Raw genomic sequence first — 18,761 nt, 5'->3', positions numbered from 1 at the left:
ACTAGATCTAAATGTATTAAACCTAATATAATATAGGGTGTTCAGAAAGTCACTGTGCAGTTTTGTAATCATATACAAGTGCACAGTGACTTTCCAAAGACCCTGTAGTTGAACTGAAGGCCTTCCAACAATTATGGCAACAAAATAATTTAACTATTATGAAAGTTGACAAAGTTAATATTGATGTAGTACTGAATTATTGTAATTATTTAAGTAAAACAAGTAAATTAGTGTGTGATCAAAAGCATTATAAACAAACATTTAACTAACAACCTGATCAAAAACAAAAGTTACCGAATAATTTTCCTCAAAACTTTTTGAAATGTACTGATGCAAAAACACCTTACAGTTATGGGTTGCCTAGGATACATAAATCTCTCATGCCTATTGTATTCACTCAATTAATCAAAGTAATTTTTTAGCCTGGATATTGGGACCTTATGCACTACAGGGAGAAAGTAAAATGTGTTGTTGTTTTTTTTGTTTTTGTTTTTTATAGCACAAAATTATTAGATACTTTCAATCCTTGTAGTTTTGTATGTTAATTTTAACGTTGTTTCATCATTTACACAAGTACCAATCAATGAATCTATTGAGTGTGTTCTTTCTTGTTTTACACAAGATGAAAATTCAGAAACAACTACCTCAAGAAGTTTAAAAACAAATTCTAATCTTTATAATAAAGCAAACCATATTTCAATTTAACAAGAAATTTTATGATCAAATTGAGGGAATAAGTATGGACAATCCATTAGCACCTACTCTTGATAACATCTTTATGAACAGGCTTCATTATAAAAGTTAAAAGTACAGTCAATCTCAGATCACGTTCTTTTGTCAAAGTTGTTGATGGTACACTTCCTGGCTGTTTCTGAGCACATGACTGAACATATATTTTATTGTTTTTAAATTCACTGCACCCTCATATAAAATTTTCCCTTGAAAATGAGTTATCAATATCATGGTTAGTAGGGTTAATAATACTTTTAAAATGAAGGTATTTAGAAAGGAAACTGGTACTGATTTGTACTTGAACTGGTCATCAGCTCATTATAAATCAAGAAACAGATTATAAAAACATCACTGGCTATTGTAGAAATTGTTGTTGTTAAAAAGAAAAGCTGTTTAAGGAAGTATATTATCTGGAAACCATACTGATAAAGAAGAATTATCCTACAAGTGTGGTTAGGAAATACTTAAGAATTTATAGGGTGACAGAAAAAAAAAAAAGACAAACAGAAAAATCGATCAGATAACATGGTTTATTGTGCAATTCCTTATGTACCTGGCTTGTCAAATATAATAGAAAAACTAAGGAAAAAATGAATTATGTATAAAACGTTTAGTTGTGGGTAAATGTGTTGTTGCTTTATTAGAAAAAAATTGATAAATATGATCTTAAAATAAGATAACTAAACCAACTACTATTCTTAATGATCAGGTTCAGTCCTAACCAAATTGATTAGACGTCAGCCATAGGTTCCCCTCCTACATTAAGGATCACTAGCTATACCACAGGGTGAGAACCATGGCTTAGAGGTTGGTACACCACACCAGAGCTGGATGATTAACAAATTACCTTTGAGCATTTATTACACAAATTAGTATCATATAAAATTATCAAGTGATTGAAATTACTATTAAATTTATTATTATCCTGATAACAATGAACCGAGGAAACTGTCTCCAATTGTTACTGACTATTCCTACTATCCACATAATAAAAACATTTGTATTATGGTTTCTCATTATTATTATTTTTTTAATTAATTAAAAGGTTTTTCACCTTAATATATTAGCATCTCAACTCACAAAAATAGTTAATTAAAATAAATTGGGAGAAAATAATCAATTAGTAAAGTGTAATCAATAACTGACATCCTAATGATAAACTGGTTATCAAATTCTACTTCACACCCTCCTGCACTTTTAACGGTTTGTAACAGTGCCGTAAGTTATATGCATCCAAGCTACATTCTTTAATCAAAACTGTTTTGACCTTACTGCGTGGCAAGGAGTACTCATCTTAAAGCTGGGTCCTTTAACTGTTCTTCTCAGAAGTTCTGAAGCATTAATCTTAGTATTCATCCATAAATTAAAATCTCGCTTATCTTAACTATGGCAGAAATGGTGTGTGTGTGTGTGTGTGTGTGTGTGTGTGTGTGTGTGTGTGTGTGTGTGTGTGTGTGTGTGTGTGTGTGTGTGTGTGTAGTTTCTTTGTAAGGTGAGAAAAATTGTTGGCATTTCAATGTTACAAGCCCAAGCAATAATGCATAACTAAATCACATTTGTGCCATAGCTCTGTAACAGCTTGCTGTCATCCCATCTGGATATTCAAGTTCAACCATTTCAACAATACATGGTCTACTCAAATAACGAACTTTTTACCATACAAGCATTCCTGAAAGTGTTATACCGAGACTATATTGCAATTATTTCTTTGTGGTACAGCATCTGTGTTCACATTACTCAATCTTTAGTGTATCACAACTTTAGTTACAGCTAGTAGTGGTGCGACTAAGAACCATCATTTAACTTTCAAGTAACTTTCCTATGGAACATTAGTTAACTGATGGCACAGCACTAAAGCTGACAAAGACTACCTTCATCTTGTGACTAATGTCTCCTAGACACAATCAGAGGTTTGCCTTTCCATTCATTTCTAGTATCTTTCCATCGTCAGATCAAAGTTTGAGTTAACCGATCCATCTGGTAGTTTTATTTGAAGCAATTGAGATGTGCCAGAGTTCTAGCTTTTCTTGGTATTCCATCTCTCACCCTTGTACTCTGAAAAGCACACACCAACACCCAAGTTTTGAAAGAGCTGGGTTGACCAGCAAACGTTTCAGTGCAAGCTGTTCATTGTACTCCAAGTTGATGGTTAAACCCATTTTGAGTTCCATCAGTTTCCCAGACCTATAGTGGCATTATCCACTGCTTGTTACTGGCTCTTGTGCAGCTGCAGAGTCAAATTTAATTGAAAACAAGAGTGTTTTCAGTCACCTTCCTGGCCAGTATAATCACCAGTCCTAACATAATGGAGTATTTCCAAGAGAAACTCGGACATGAAGTTCCTCACATTTATCCTTTGCTGCCATCAGTGAAACCACTGCAAATAATCTTCAAAAGATTAGCTACAACCTAGTAATATACTTTCAGGCATCTCGTTGATTCTATGCCATGGCTAAATCTAGTGTTATAGTACTAAAATTTAAATCTAACCCAATAAACAGATGGGAATCAAACTGACTCAGTAAGTTAAAGTTTTAAAGAACAATGTATGCTAATTAAAATTTTACATTGATACAAGTTGGTTCATAATCAGTTAACATAAGTAAAAGCTTAAAGGATATAAAAGAAACCAGATGACATGTTCTTTAAAAAAGACAAAAACAGATAAATAGGAGCTATCTTAGCAAAAATGTAGTAAGTAAATACTGAAACATACTTAAAACCATAAAAAACATCAAAATGTTTTTAAAACCACCTTGGGAAAGCAAAGGAAAACATTTAAAATGTATTTACAGTTCATTTAACAAAAAGATAATAGGATACACAGTGAAACCTATTTACAACTACCTTATTCTGACAAAAAACAATGTTCATTAATTTTAATAATTTCTACTTTAACTTTTAAAGTCTAATAAGCAAGAACCCAATAGAAAATATAACAAGTTGGAAATGTTAAGTATTACAGCTGTTATTAGTTAACATCCATTAAACCCCACTTTTTAAAAGGTATATTTTTCAAAAATGTCAAGAGAACTGATTTATTATTAATACTATCAACTACATGTTAATAAACTAACAATACTAGTTTCCATATTCTTAACATCAATAATCTTTGAAGTTTTATTATTAAAACTATTTTAATTGAATAAAACAGAAAACAAAATTGTTTAGTACACTCAAAAATACTAAGATTAAAAACAAATTGTAAAAAGCAAGTTAACATATTCAGTCTTTAAAAAGTATAAAGACAGTTACCTAAAAGTTCTACTTTAAATCTATTATGTTCAGTAAAAATGTTTTATTCAAAACAAAATGTATGGATATATACTAATAATAGATTCATAAATTACTGGAAGTGTAAAGTTTTTATCAAATTGTTTCAATACGGTCTTGAATAACATACATGTTATAGCTTAACATGTATAATAAATGATTTATTTAAACAAAAAACTATCAAAAAGAAAATTTACAGAATCTAACTATAAACACTTAAACATTTCATACAACAGTGGTTACAAAGATAAGACTTGAGACTGTCTATTAAATAAATAATTCATAATTTTTTTTTTTTCATGTGGACTGTAACAATGACAACTTGTGAAAAGAAACCCCAAAACCCAAGTGCTTTCAGAAAATGAGATTTCTTATAGTGCTTGAGTTGTTTTGCTTTTTAGAAATAAGCATTTTTCATTCACCAGCGTCAGTTGAATATTGTAAAATGTAATGATGTTAGTCTTATTATACACAAAGTAATATGTACAAGTAGCTGTAACAACACCAGCATCAGTCTCATTAATCGCATGATGTGCACACACATGTAACAATAATGATCATCATTCTCATTAGGTACAACATTACCTTTGTATAGGGAGCATGAATAACTAAAATGACAAACTGGTGGTTCTGAGTAAGTTCAAAACGTGGTGTCAGCATCTTCAAACCTAGCAGAAAAAAAAAAAATAAAATACGTTTAATTCAGCATATTTAGAGGCAATCTTTAAAATTAATTGCTTATATAAAATGTATTTATTTACATTAATTTACCATAGTAATAAATATTGAGCAAATATCACACCAGTTAGTAGTGTTAACCTTATGTGCATAAAAAGGGGACAATATGTTACCTCACATTACTAATGTCACAACAGTTCATGTTAAAGCACCAGAAATAAAAAATACTGAAAACAACTCAAGATATATATTCAGAAATCTGTAGAGAATATAAACACAAATTTTCTACACTGACAAGTATTTCTTTTTTGATTCATACACATTACTTTTACTCCAATGTTTTAAAATCTATATCAGACAGCTTTGGATCTTGGACATATTTTAATTAAAAGTATTAGTAACACCTCAGATTTTCTACACAAAAGTCTTGCACTGTTGACTGAAAGACTACCACATTTACTGGGGGTATAAATTATAAATTCATAATTACAGTTAACACTCCTACGAAAAGTGGGGCCTAATAGGCCCCAGAGCAACTTGAAAGGTTATTAATATTAGGCTAATAATTTTGTATTTAAATTAAATTGCCATTTAAATCCATTAATAAATGGATTAGAGAGATTCCCACTGTCCCTATCTACTATCTAGCGAACCCACAGCCAGGGGAACGGGCTTGGAGAAATCAGGACTAGAAACGTCTTTTCGTAGGAGTGTTAATGTTACTTTTACAACACAGTCAAGACATTGAACTGACCTCGTGTACATTCAACTTACATAAATACCAAACGAAGTGATATTTAAGTATGTACTCTGAAAACAAACATAAAACTATTTATATTATTTCTAAATTTTGCATAATTGAAAATTTAATACTAGGATGGTAGAAAATTGATGTTTAATAAAAGTTCATCAAAGTGATAGAGTATTCCTTTTCTGCAAGACAGACTTTTCAAAACTCCCCTTTCTGCAAGTTTTCATAACACCAAACACCTTAGAACAATTAAATTTTCTTTAGATGGATTTCCATCTATTTTTAAAATGCTTCTTCGTTTAGTCAACGACACTTCAATATTTTATAACAATTTATAGTAATAATCTCACCAGTGATAACAACATCGCATCTGTTCTTAAACTAATCTCACTTATCATAAAATCTACAAGTTGTAATAAAACATACCTTATCAGTAAGTAAACTTATAACTAAAGTGGTAATATTTCTAACTTTGATTTTAAGTACAAAGAGAAGGAGAAAGATATTTCATCCATCAAAATAATCATACTAAAAAAACTGCATGTGAACTCTCATATTCATGTGTGAATATGAGAATGTCTCACCATGTTTTTGAAATAAAAAGAACAATAATTTACCCCTTTTTTTTTTTTTTTTATATATATATAGCTTACATTTTTATTTATCTTCTTATTACTTTTTTGAAGACATCTTGACTGTTTGTTTGTTTCTAATTTTAAATTTATTTGTTTCAAAGAGAGAATCTAATTAGGTAAGTATTTTGGTAATTATAGTTTGTATTTTTCAAAATGAGAAATTACACATTGGCATTTTATTGCATAAAAGTGGCATCTAATTAAAAATAAATGGTTCTACTTCAGTAGCACAAGTGCAAAATATTTTTCAGTCTATCACAAGACACAAACTTTTTAAAACATGACTGGAAAATATAAAAGACATACTAATATGAAAAGATAATTATTACAAAGGATTCTTTACCAACTTAAGAATTAAATATGGTAATTTTTGTAACACACAGCTTATAAAAAATTATAAAAAAAGTCAAGGAAAATTCCTACTGATTTAGAGACTAATAATATATTTTCTATCTATAAAAGAAGCAATGAGAGATGATATGGAAGATTACAGGATTTGGTAATTCTTTCTTTGGTAATTAGCTACAAATCTTAAAAAGGCGCATCAATTTTTACTGGTAAACATCTGTACACTTTTGATAGAAATTACTTATATTCTCCGTGATATAGTAAATAAAAGTTTAAAAGTGGTAACAGTTGTAACAGTCAAAAGATATTAATATTCATAATAGCAAAAACACTGGAGGTGTTTTTTAAAGTGAAATGAACAGTTAATGTTTTTACTCTAAAGAGATAATACATTTGCAGACTGTAGTCTGCAACATATTCTAAAAACCAGAATAATCAAACTAATAATAAAACACTGATGATAAAAGATATATTAAATGTCAAAGAACACAAATGCTGATCAGTGACATTACCACCGAAATATATCAAACTAATTACAAGCTTGTCATTCATCCAGTATTACCAGGTTAGCTATCATTTCTGTCATAACAAAGGTACCATGTTCATAATGAAATTATAATTTTAAGAAAAACCAAAAAACTACCATTCTTAGATGTTTTAGTCACAAAAAACAATTATTTTTCTACACTAATGCCTCTCTCACACCAACCAATAAGAGCAAACAGTGCCTGCAAGAATAGGTTTCCCATGAAACACTAATAAATTTTATATATAAAATTTTATGAAAAGGAAGAAGATGGTATTCTAAGCTTATTTATCAATAAATTAAAAATATAGAAACATCTTATTATTTGCATGATAACATAGATCATCCTGAAAAACAAACTGTTCAAAATGAAAATTATTTTGATTCATTTGGGCAATTTCACATTTTAAATACTTATAGATTATAACCTGTAGTTTATATCTTTATCAACGTTATTTACGAACATGTAATAAATAACCTCCCACTATTTCTAACCTAACCTACAAAGAAACTAGCGAATTTGTCACATATCATCTAGAATAATAATACCACAAGCAAAACTAGAGCAATTAGTTATATCACACGACTCCTTGTACTACTCATATTACAATATACAACTTATTTTAAATAGCAGTTTATAGCTGAACCCCGATTCTGAAACTAAGAATTAGTAAAATTAAATGTGCAAACACTTTTAACTTTCAGTAGAACCTTGTTGAATAATGTCATAATTAACTAATTTAAATTTTTGAAGTTTAAATTAAATCTAGACTCGATATTCATAAATTATAAAAAATCAAAAATTTACTCTAAAGCTTATAATTCTTTTATATTGTTTAAAATATTAAGAAAGGAAACTCCCTTACGGATAACACAACGAAAGTTTTCAAAATATTCAAGACCTCACACAACGTTCTTATTAATTTCCCAGATAAAACCTAAAAAAGTCTAAAGTTTCAGACACATTTTTGTTTCTATGAGCCTATTTCCAAAAGATGGCGTTTTATATCACTTAAAATCTCATTTCTTCAACATTGCTATACTAACAATACGGCCCCTCAGTGAAGGCGTCCTGTCTGAAATTATAATTAAAATAATTTGAATACTGGCGTGATAAAGATAATAAACAGTATTAAAATATAGACTCGTAGTGATGATAGCTTAGAAGAATTAAAGTAGTCGTTATAGTAAAATATATAATAATAATAAATATATGTGTCACATTTTGACCAATACTGCTAATGAAAGTAACAATAATTAAACATTGTAAAAGCTAGGCAATAAATTTGAATTTTTCTGTGCTTTACCTGAAGGAAAATGTAAATTTCTCTCTACCCTAGTAATCAATATGAGATTATTTTGCAAAATACAGAAGCCACTTGGTAATTTGTTTTCTTTGGTGGGTATTTTTAAGCTCAGCATTCAATACACGTAACAAGAACGATTAATTTTATTTCTTTTATTTAAGGTTTCAATAAGTTTAAACACTTGAAAGCCTACCTTACAAATAAAATTAGATAGCGTTTAATAGTTAATTTGCTTATGCAACGTAACTTAGCAAGTGTGATAGTAAACGCAGATCTAAATACTTCACAATGGAACACTGACTGACTTAGTGCTCTATCTTAAGATAATTAAACACATTTCACAAGTATTTCCTATTAACAATCTTAACTACATATTTTTGGAAATTTCTAACTGTTTTAGTCTAGGGACAAGTACTAAGTAAAAACGTTTAATTCATCTTTATGACTTTTTGGCAATGGATTAACAAAATTGTCACAAGTACGTGCAGAATACATTCACAAAAAATCAAGAATATTGGGCAAATATACTCATATGGAATTTATTCTAAAGTATTTATAAAAGAATGAAACTCCATACAGAATACCTTAATTATATATTTAAAACAGTACTGCTCCACAAAGAAGCAGTTTATTTGTGTGTGTGGAGTCAGGATTATATGACGTTTTTAATTTCATTACTTTAAGGTATCAATTATACTAAAGAAAACTTCTTTAACCAAACTCACGTTGTCACTGTCTCTTATATAAGGTCAATTGTTATACAAATATGGATAATTAACTGTAATTAATACTTTTTACACATTATATTGTTATAAGATACGTTTTTACGTTTTGATTGGGAACTATTGTAGTATTAACTGGTGAGTTTTAGAATTTTCTTCAGACATATTGATGATGCACGACATGTCAAACTTTCATAGTTGTTTTAAATACTGTTGATTACTATAAAAGCGAAAGTAAACTACAAAGATAGAGAGATGGAGTGGGACATATGTAAGGTTTGATTAGTCTTTAAACTGCACCAAGCTCGGTGCTATACGTTTGAGTCTGTGTTTCAACAAAGTAAAGAGCTGGAAAACAAATTACTGTTTAGATTTATTTTTTGAGTTTGGCTTATTATTGAAAATTATATTTTTAATTGATCGTCATAGTTGAAAGAAAAAAAAACAGTTTTCTTAATTTATAGTTAAGTGGTATATAACTTGCATTATTTTTACTAATTCGTGTTAAAATCGTGCCTACGTTTAATTTATACACATGAGCTACAAACAGTATGATTCTGTATTAGAAACTGAAATCAACTCATATTAGTTACATTTTACTCTCACTTGTGGTATTACATTTCTGAGCTTCATTTTGGGTGAAGTCTTTCTTCACTGAACTTAATTAACACACACGTTACTAGAAGGACTATGACCTAAGAATTTACAGAAATAAAAACACAATATCTTCAAGATGCAGAATGAACAAGCACATAAATTATCTCGTCCAAATAAACAAAAACACCTGAGCAAAGGAAAATTTTATTAATAACATATAGAATATACAGTACAGAAAATTTAATTTAAGTAGACCAAGTTTTGACAAGAATAAACTATGATAACGAAAACAAAACATAGCAGTTTCTCATACAAACTCCATAAAATATATCGCTTTTCAACAGTTATAAATTCAAGTGTAATTTGAACTTACACTTTGTAATTTGTAATGTCAAAATTAAAATTAAAAGAAGTTCGTTAATGCTTATCAACTGTTACCATAAAAACTACTGCCAATATTCTCCTTCGCTAGTAGACATATTCATGTGATTTTTTTTTAAATTTCCATGTAGTTCTTATACAGCTGTTCATACACGTGTTGACCAAATGTTGCAAAGTTGTAAACAGAAAATAATCATTTCAAGCAGTAATTATTTCGTGCTGTAACTTTGGTTCTGAAGTCTCACACGAGAGCGTACATGTTTTTGTATGAAGCTTCTAAGAAATTCGTCCATCCAGACAAATAACACGAAAACCTGTACAATCTGGTTTCGGTTTCTTTCTGAATTTTGCGTAAAGCTACACGAGGGCTAATCTGCACTAGCCATCCTTAATTTAGCAGTATAAGACTACAGGGAAAGCAACTAGTCATCACCATACACCGCCAACTCTTTGGGATTGACCGTCACATTATAGCGCTCCCATGTTTGGTGTGAGGGGGATTCGAACCCGCGCTCCTCGGATTACGAGTCGAATGCCTTAACCACCTAGCTACGCCGGGCCATCATGTTATGTTATCTATCATGCTAATAAAATTGGATTGAATTTACTGTTCAAACCTGATGTGTATTAGTGTGTATATATATATACAAGTTGGGGATATTAATACATTCACGACATTAATTCCAACCTTATAAAATTCAATATTTTCCAATTCATTTACAAATTAAATTTTTATGTCTCATTTTATCTATTTTTTTTTTCAAACGGTCTTTTCGTTTTTGTTTTACTTCACCCTTACTGTTTATTTATTTATTTTAGTGCTATTAAATAATTAAGTATAGTAATACAGCAAAATATCGAATATAAAAATCGCCTGTTTGAAGCTACTTTTAAGATGCTTGATAGAATATCAACAATGACTATTTATCAGTATCAGCTAAGCAAAAGTAAAACGCCCCCCTCTAGTACAGCGGTATGTGTACGGATTTACAACGCTAAAATTAGGGGTTCGATTTCCCTCGGTGGGCTCAGCAGATAGCTCGATGTGACTTTGCTATAAGTAAACACTCACCCACACAAACACACGCAAAAGTAAAACTCATAGTACTTATAAGGCCATCTGGCTCAAAATTTGCGTGTTGATGGAGTGAATAGAAATATCACTATTTCAAAGAATTTTCATCTAAGTAAGTAGCTTTTTCAGACAAGCAAAAATTGACAAACTCTTTAACTATCATTATTTTACATAACTTTTCTGCCTTGAGCTCCAATGATTCTTTTCTTATACCATAAGACATTAGTGTGTGTATATATATATATTATTAAAGCTTTCACTATTAATATAGCTAGATATGTTACGTACATTTATTTTTATTATTGTTATAACACTTGTTATATTACAGTTAAATGACATTTTATAAAAACTGAATTAAATTGGTATTGAAAAAATGTTATGTAAAAGATATCAATTGCAACACTTTTATTATTTTTACCAAATGTACTGTTTTCCATTACTCTAGAAGCAAGAAAATCGTATTAAAATAGAGGGCGCTGTAAAATTCCTTCTTTTATTGTTCTAGAAATAGAAGACAAGAAGTGGTGATTGTGGTGAGTTCAAAAATCTAATTTAATCTGTATTTATAACCTTATTTTAACGTGTTACTTGTATCGCAAAGATTTATATTTATTTCTCATGAGTAAGTAGTACAATATTATTTGTATATTGTCACCTTTTGCATCAAAAATCATAAACTTTTATTATACTGAATTTTACCACACTCTTTGATTATATCAATGGTTCAGACTCGAAAGTTTAAGCCAGCAAGTATGAAGCGTTAATTGAGGATTACTATATTGATATAAATCAAATGATAAAAATAACGCAATTTCGTAAAATTGAATGCACTCAGATTTATACCATTACCAAATAAGAGTGACTTTAAGTGGTTTATTATGCTGAAAAAAATCTTCATTAGTTAAACTTTGAAGATGGGTTACCACTACTAATTGTAATATAAAAAAAACAACAATTTTTTGTATTTTACTTTTAAAATTTGCTTCTACGCATACTCGGGACTTGAGGTCTTGGTAATGGTATGGCCAGTTTTCCTGCACATATTTTACTTGTCCTACAAAATGTTTCAAATTTATATCATTTTCTACAGCTCTGATAAACACTAAAGTTTTAGATGGTTGTGTTATTCTATACAGTTAGAAATTTCTCAATTTTAATGTGTTGAGTAATATATTTAAACTAGAAAATAAAGATATGAATATATATTTCTGATTTAACATATAAGTTGGTAATATCAGGACAACCATGCAAGTCTGGCATTCTGAACATCTTACACTTTATCAAGATACCTACAAAAAGGTGGCTTGAAAGTTCTTAATAGCACTCTGAATCGTGTGATCTTAAACCAGCTTATTTCATCTTGTATCAACAGATCTTTGCTGTAAAAAATAATTATTCTAATCCTAGTAAAAAATAATTGTGGGCTAGAAAGTGTTACGTAAAAATAAGCATGTCTGTAATTCACTCTAATATTGGAATAATTTGTTTGATATCAAATGGTATTCACACTGTTTACAATTCATTCTAACCTTTATGTAGCACAAGCTATAATACTGTTAAATACTTATTATGAAGAACATGAAGTCAAGATGTGAAATTGCAAGGTTTTAAGTCATGTTTTGAGAATAATTTTTCTTATTTTCATCTGACTTTGTAAACATAACTTGTTGAATACAACCCCACAGTGAGTGAAGTAATAAATTGCTTATTAAATGCCACTGAGGTAGTATTTTATTATATCAAAAATAAAATATTGCATAGGTAGGCTGGTTTATATGTATTATATATAGTGTGGACATAACATATTCTGTAGTAAATTATTTTTAGGTTTGTAATAGTGTGGAAGAAGTCACTAGAACATGTATATACTTACTAAGTGTAATAATTTAGTCATAATGTGAATAAAAAAATTTGAGCTTATAAAATTTCATTTTGGCCTAATGTTTATCAAGCAGAGTGGTCTGAGACTAGTATATCAAAAAAAAAAATGCTGTGTGTTAATCTAGTGTTACTTTTGTTTATTATTAATCATTATGAAACTGCATCTAAAAATGTAACTGACACAGTTTCTGTTTTTCTGTAAATCATTTTAAGTATTTACCATTAAAATTATTACTGGAACAAAGCTGTTACTTTTTAATTTAAATTTGAACAACTGAAATGACAAAATACCAGACTTATTCAGAAAAGAAAACTGTTCTATGATAGTGCATAATGTTAGAGCCTGTTATACTGATCTACATATGTGTGATGATGAGAAACCCACTTGAAGTAAAAATGTATTTCAAGATAGCTGGTATGGGTATTAAAACCTTTCTTAAAATAGAGAACAATGTTTCAACTTTCTTGAAAATGACCTAAGAAGGTTGAAATGTTGCTTTCTACTTTATTTTAATAAACGTTTTAATACCCTTACCAGTCAACTTGGTATACAGTGATCTACGTATGGCATCAGTGTCCACATCACTGGGGTATAAATAGCCCTCTGATGTACCTGTAAAAAAAGATGCAAAATAAATTGCTTTAGATAATTATCTGTTACTGTAATTTTCATTTTGTAACATTATTGTCCAAGCAAACATTATAGATCTGTTTGATTTTTCTTGCATGATTTGATGAATTGAGTTTCAGATGAAATTGTCATATGCTGCTCTAGTGACTGTATTAGCTTAACTTGCGTTAATGTTTCAGGTGAAGCCACTGAAGATTAGAAAATGGCGAAGACAAAGAACCATACCAATCACAATCAGAGTAAGTTTCTAGTTACAAGTTGAATTGAAATAATATGTTTTAAAATAACATTACATTTTCTATAGTCAGTAATTTTCAGTTACAAAAAAAAGTTGAAAAACTGGACATAATAAAATGTTGACATTATGTAACAGATTTGAAATGTAAATTTGTTAATTGCATTATTAAGTATAATATTAAAAAAAAATGGTTGAAATAGCCATCAGTTAAACAAAGCAATACACACATTCTTTGAAAGCAAACATAAAATGATTTAGGTTTACAAACTTGAGTATCTGATTGATTATATATTTTACCAAAATCTTTCTGAAGTTTATTAAGTTAAAATAATTAAATATTGGTATTCTCTCATAAATAACTTTCTGCAAAGTAAATTATATTAAACAGTATGTTTTATATTTCTAGATATTCTAACATTTTCCATTTGTGTTGTCATTAAACCTAGTTCATGTACTCTAGTGAAGTACTGTTTTTGTTATTATTTTGTTGTTTTTAGGCAAGTTTGTCATATTTAAAATTATATATCTACATTTATATATGTACACTTTTCCACGAAACACGAGAAGCACTGGTGTCCACATCATTGGGTTAAAGATACTCTCTGATGTACCTGTTCAAAGGTGCAAAATGAAATTGCTTTTATATAATCTATAGATCTGATACCTTTCAGTAACAGTTTTGACTGTCAAAGCAAACATTTTAAACCTTTTTATTTTAGGTGCAGTTTTAATATTCAATACAAATAAAGCTGTTGATACTTTGGTAATTTAATGCATACACTTTTATTATTTCTCAAGTTTGTAAACTAAACAGTATTAATTGTAGTTTAAAGAATGTCATATTCACTATTTCTTTATTCTGGTAATATCTGATAGTTACTTGTGGTTTTAAACAGTACTTGACAACTTAAAAAAGATTTAAAGATGGTAAATAAATGTATATACAATTAGGCTTTAATAAGGAAAAGTTTGTTTACGTTATATGTATCTTTTAGACCGTAAAGATCACCGTAATGGTATTTACAAGCCCAAAGGACACAGGAAGCCTTCCATGAAAGGAGTATGTATATTTAGATTTTTCTGTAATATTAATCTTTTCACATTTGACTTGAAAAGGATTCGTAAGGGTAATACATTGAAATAATAAGCATATTGTTGATAAGAAACCTTGTAAAGAATCAAACTGTCAATGGAGAAGGTTAAAATTGTGTGATTGTGCTGCTGAAGATGTATTCTCCATCGATATCAAAAACTGTAATCATCTTTAGTCGTGGCACCAGTGTCCACATCAGTGTGTTTAAAAGAGCCCTCTGGTGTACCTTTGTAATGGTGCTAAAGAAACTGCTACGTACGATTGTTACTTTTGTGGCTTCCTTTTAAGTAACATTCTGTTACTGTAAGCAAACAACTTCTGTACTTACTTCAAACTTCAGAACTGGTAAATTTATTTAGGCTCTAGGTTCAGTCAGGTGTTACAAAGTTGTTTCATGTCTTAAACTATTTTCAAAACCTTGATAACCTCCTTTGAAAAATTATGAAGTTACAAATTGCTAATCAATTATTTAAGTAGATGTATTTTTTTCAGTGATTATAGTGGAGTAGTTTATTCAATAAGGCAGAAGTTTCTTACAAATTTATGTTTAATTTTTAAAGCATTTTTATTCTTTAGGTTGATCCCAAGTTTTTGAGGAATCTGCGATTTGCTCGTAAGCACAACAAGAAGCCTCACAAACAGCAGCCTAAAAGTACATAAATGATTGTAATTTTGAAGATCAGAATTGTGTACAAATAAAATCTCCATTGTAAATGATTTTCCTTGTCCTGGATCTTTTAAGTCATGTATTAAAATGTTTACATTTAGTAAGTTAAAACATTGTAATGTTTTTAACATTGGATGTGAAACAATTTCATAATTTAGTGAGCTAAAGATTGTATAATACATTACAGAATCCAGTTAACTGAAGTAAGGATACTATAAGTAAGAATTACAAAGTACCAGTGTAATAATATTTGAAGTTTCAAATAGTAACGACATAAAAGTAAGAAAAGGAAGTTTGGTTTGTTTTGAATTAAGTACAAAGTTACACAATGGGCTATCAGTGCTCTGCTGACCACAGGTATCAAACTCAGATTTTAGAGGTACGAGTTCCCAGACATGCTGCTGTGCCATGGGGGGGGTCAATGAAAGTTGTAAAAAATCAATGATTTCTCTGTTACTGTGATACAGAGAAATTAACATGATCTTTCTGAGACAAATACATTAAGATTCTCAGTTTTCCTTCCCATTTTTTTTTTTTGTATATAATTAAGAAACTGAATAGAAATGGGTTTGTCTCTTGGATTAAAGAAGATATGTGCAGAGAAGAGTATCTCTTCCCCTATACAACACTCATACTGCAGCTTCAGTGTGAAAGAAAGTACAATATTACAATGTCATGAACAGCAAATCCTTTACCAATTCATGCCATGGAGAGTATCACCTAGGACTAAATTAGCATGTGGTGTAATTCATACTAAGTTCGAAAGTGTAACAAGAAAATTGGAGACTCAATCTACAATAATTAATATATGTATGTTATAGAAGAGTGTGTGTTACCTGCATATTGCTTACAACCATACTTGGGCATTTCTGTAATGAAATATAAAAATTAGGCAAATAATGCTGGAATGATTCTATATATTTACAGAGAATTATGACAAGTTAAATATAAATTATTTAGAGCAACAAGAAGAAAAGTGACTGGAAATTTTTGCACTACTAAAATATTCAGTTATCTTGAGCTCAGATAAATGGTTTGTACTGTTTGGATAAACTTGTGTTTGATAAGTAATTCTTACGTTAGTAAAGTTTTATTTTCAACAATATAAGCATTTCTAAAGGAATATGGAGAGCAGAATTATTCCAAAGGGATAACGGATTAAATGAAACATTACTAAATGCAAGATTGAGAAGAGTAGCATGTGTATATGTTGTTATGAATCAGCTATAGTACAAATTCATGATTAACGATAGGTCTTATTAGAGCATGAAAAGCTTCTCCCTTATTTGCAATTGTAAAAAAAAAACGCAAAATGTATAACCGCAGTTTGCAACTTGTGTCTCACAAACCATCTCAAATTTGGTGAAGATCCATCAATTCCAAAAAGTTTCGTACGTCGGATGATAAAACATCAAATTGAATAATTCTTTAAACCTAATGATTCTTTGAGTTAACTTAGTAATGCTAGACATGGATTTCGTTTATCATCAAGTTATCAAAAGCTTATTGCTAGTCGGGATCCAATTCCCCACGGTATACACAACAGATAACTTAGCGTGGCTTTGCACTAAAACCACCAAACATTTCTAAACAAAACCTTAAAATTTTGATACTTCAGTTTTGTTGCCAGGTGGCGCAGGAGCATTCACAGATGTTAAATGTTAATATCTATAATTTTAAAAAAAACTTCTGTTACACTACATTTGCGTTTAGCCACTTTATGATTTTTTAATGGAATAATCGTGATTAATTAGGTGATAACATTGGTGAACTTCCCCATGAAAGCGAATATTTTCGTTAGGATATTTAAGTTTGGAAACTCCGCTCTGTAGAGCATTAAATAATGTTATATCGTAGTCAAACGCTTACATCATTGTACGCATACAATATTTCATTCATTACAGGATATATCCAATGACGTTTTAAAATCATGATGCAATAAGTTTTGAATAAAAAAATATTCGAGCCGAATTAATAAATTGTTTTGTCGTCCTATAGCAACGAAATGACCAATCAGCCGTTCATTTTCTACAACATTAACGTATGTAAAGTGATTTTCATGTTAAAATTAAAAATACTTTATTCATCTCCCAAATTTCTTTTCTGTAGTCTTTAACGACTCCTAAATACATTTCACGTGTTTTCAGTAAAACGTTATATTTTCTCAACCCTAACTATAAGAGGTTGGTCAATTTGACCGACGTGGTAACCACCAAAAACATGTAAATTACGCTTTTTGTTTTCTAAAATGCCTTCATATTTTAACACGAAACTACATTACTTTATCCTAGTTAGTTTTAAATTCAAAAGAGTATACATCTATTAATAAATAAATCTTGTTTGCCTTGTGAACTGTCTACTTACAATATCACGCAATTATAAGTTGTAAATCACTTGAAGAACGTAGAGGTCACTTTAACTATCAAATTACGTTATCCACGAACTGCTCTCGTGAAACGTTTTATTATTTATTTTACCTAATATAAATTTAACTAACCTAAAGAGAACCGTATTTTTACATTTCAGTTACTTTCATAATATATAATAACTGAAAAATAACATATTTACTCAAGTTTTGTATGTTAATAACACTTAACCCCTCATTTTATATGTACTGATGATGGTAATTCGCTAAATATTTATATTTAATTAAAATAGTACATCGAATAATATGCAAAAAGAAGACAATTTTGTCCATCTATCACACTTTTTCGGGGTTTATAACTATGCAACAACAGCCGTTACAAATTCATCCAAGCTAGTCATTGTCTTTCCAATGAGAAAGAAGCTCGTACTAACATAGAAATTGACAGTTTAAATTCTGAAAACAGTAGTACGTTAATTAATAGATGAAAAGATTAGCTTTCTATCAGTTATACGTAAGATAGAATTAAAGTAACAAATCCTAAAAGAGATGATGTGACAGGGTTTGTGTGACAAAAGAGGTCTGATATTCTATTTTTTTCACAGGGGGCCAGATTACTTGGGGAATGAGAAGCGCGGGCCACATGATCATTATGTTCAATATTTATAAGCTAGAGCGAAAGCTCTCTGTAAAAGACTTAACACTAAGTTTAGGATGTCACATTAGCCACGTGGGAGTAGCATGCAATACACACATATAATAAAAAACAAACAGAAATACAACCAACATTTTTATTTACCAAAAGGTTATCAATGAAGATGACATTAGCAAAAACAATTGTCACATCGCACATAGTGAGTA

General features: G+C 29.6%; 2 protein-coding genes across 2 annotated transcripts in view; one reads left to right on the top strand and one right to left on the bottom strand.

Annotated features, from left to right (window-relative positions):
* The window catches only part of LOC143226474 (protein SHQ1 homolog), a 34,312-nt gene extending 26,306 nt beyond the window's left edge, over nucleotides 1–8,006 (bottom strand). The window contains exons 1-2 of the mRNA XM_076457491.1: nucleotides 7,810–8,006; nucleotides 4,591–4,673 (exon numbers count right to left, since the gene is read on the bottom strand). Coding sequence (XP_076313606.1) covers nucleotides 4,591–4,665 — 75 coding nt within the window. The 5' untranslated portion in view covers nucleotides 4,666–4,673; nucleotides 7,810–8,006. The remainder of the gene's footprint in view (nucleotides 1–4,590; nucleotides 4,674–7,809) is intronic.
* A 3,454-nt stretch (nucleotides 8,007–11,460) lies between these two features.
* On the top strand, nucleotides 11,461–15,586 carry RpL29 (ribosomal protein L29). Its single transcript, XM_076457487.1, has 4 exons — nucleotides 11,461–11,558; nucleotides 13,717–13,776; nucleotides 14,771–14,835; nucleotides 15,445–15,586. Exons 2-4 carry the CDS (start codon nucleotides 13,740–13,742, stop codon nucleotides 15,526–15,528), a joined length of 186 nt encoding a protein of 61 aa, XP_076313602.1. The 5' UTR covers nucleotides 11,461–11,558; nucleotides 13,717–13,739; the 3' UTR covers nucleotides 15,529–15,586.
* Nucleotides 15,587–18,761: the final 3,175 nt, after the last annotated feature.

This window comes from Tachypleus tridentatus, chromosome 9, assembly GCF_004210375.1.
Source record: "Tachypleus tridentatus isolate NWPU-2018 chromosome 9, ASM421037v1, whole genome shotgun sequence".
Classification (NCBI taxonomy): Eukaryota; Metazoa; Arthropoda; class Merostomata; order Xiphosura; family Limulidae; genus Tachypleus; species Tachypleus tridentatus.
Note: the sequence above shows the minus strand (reverse complement) of the source record. Positions and strands in the feature narration are given on the sequence as shown.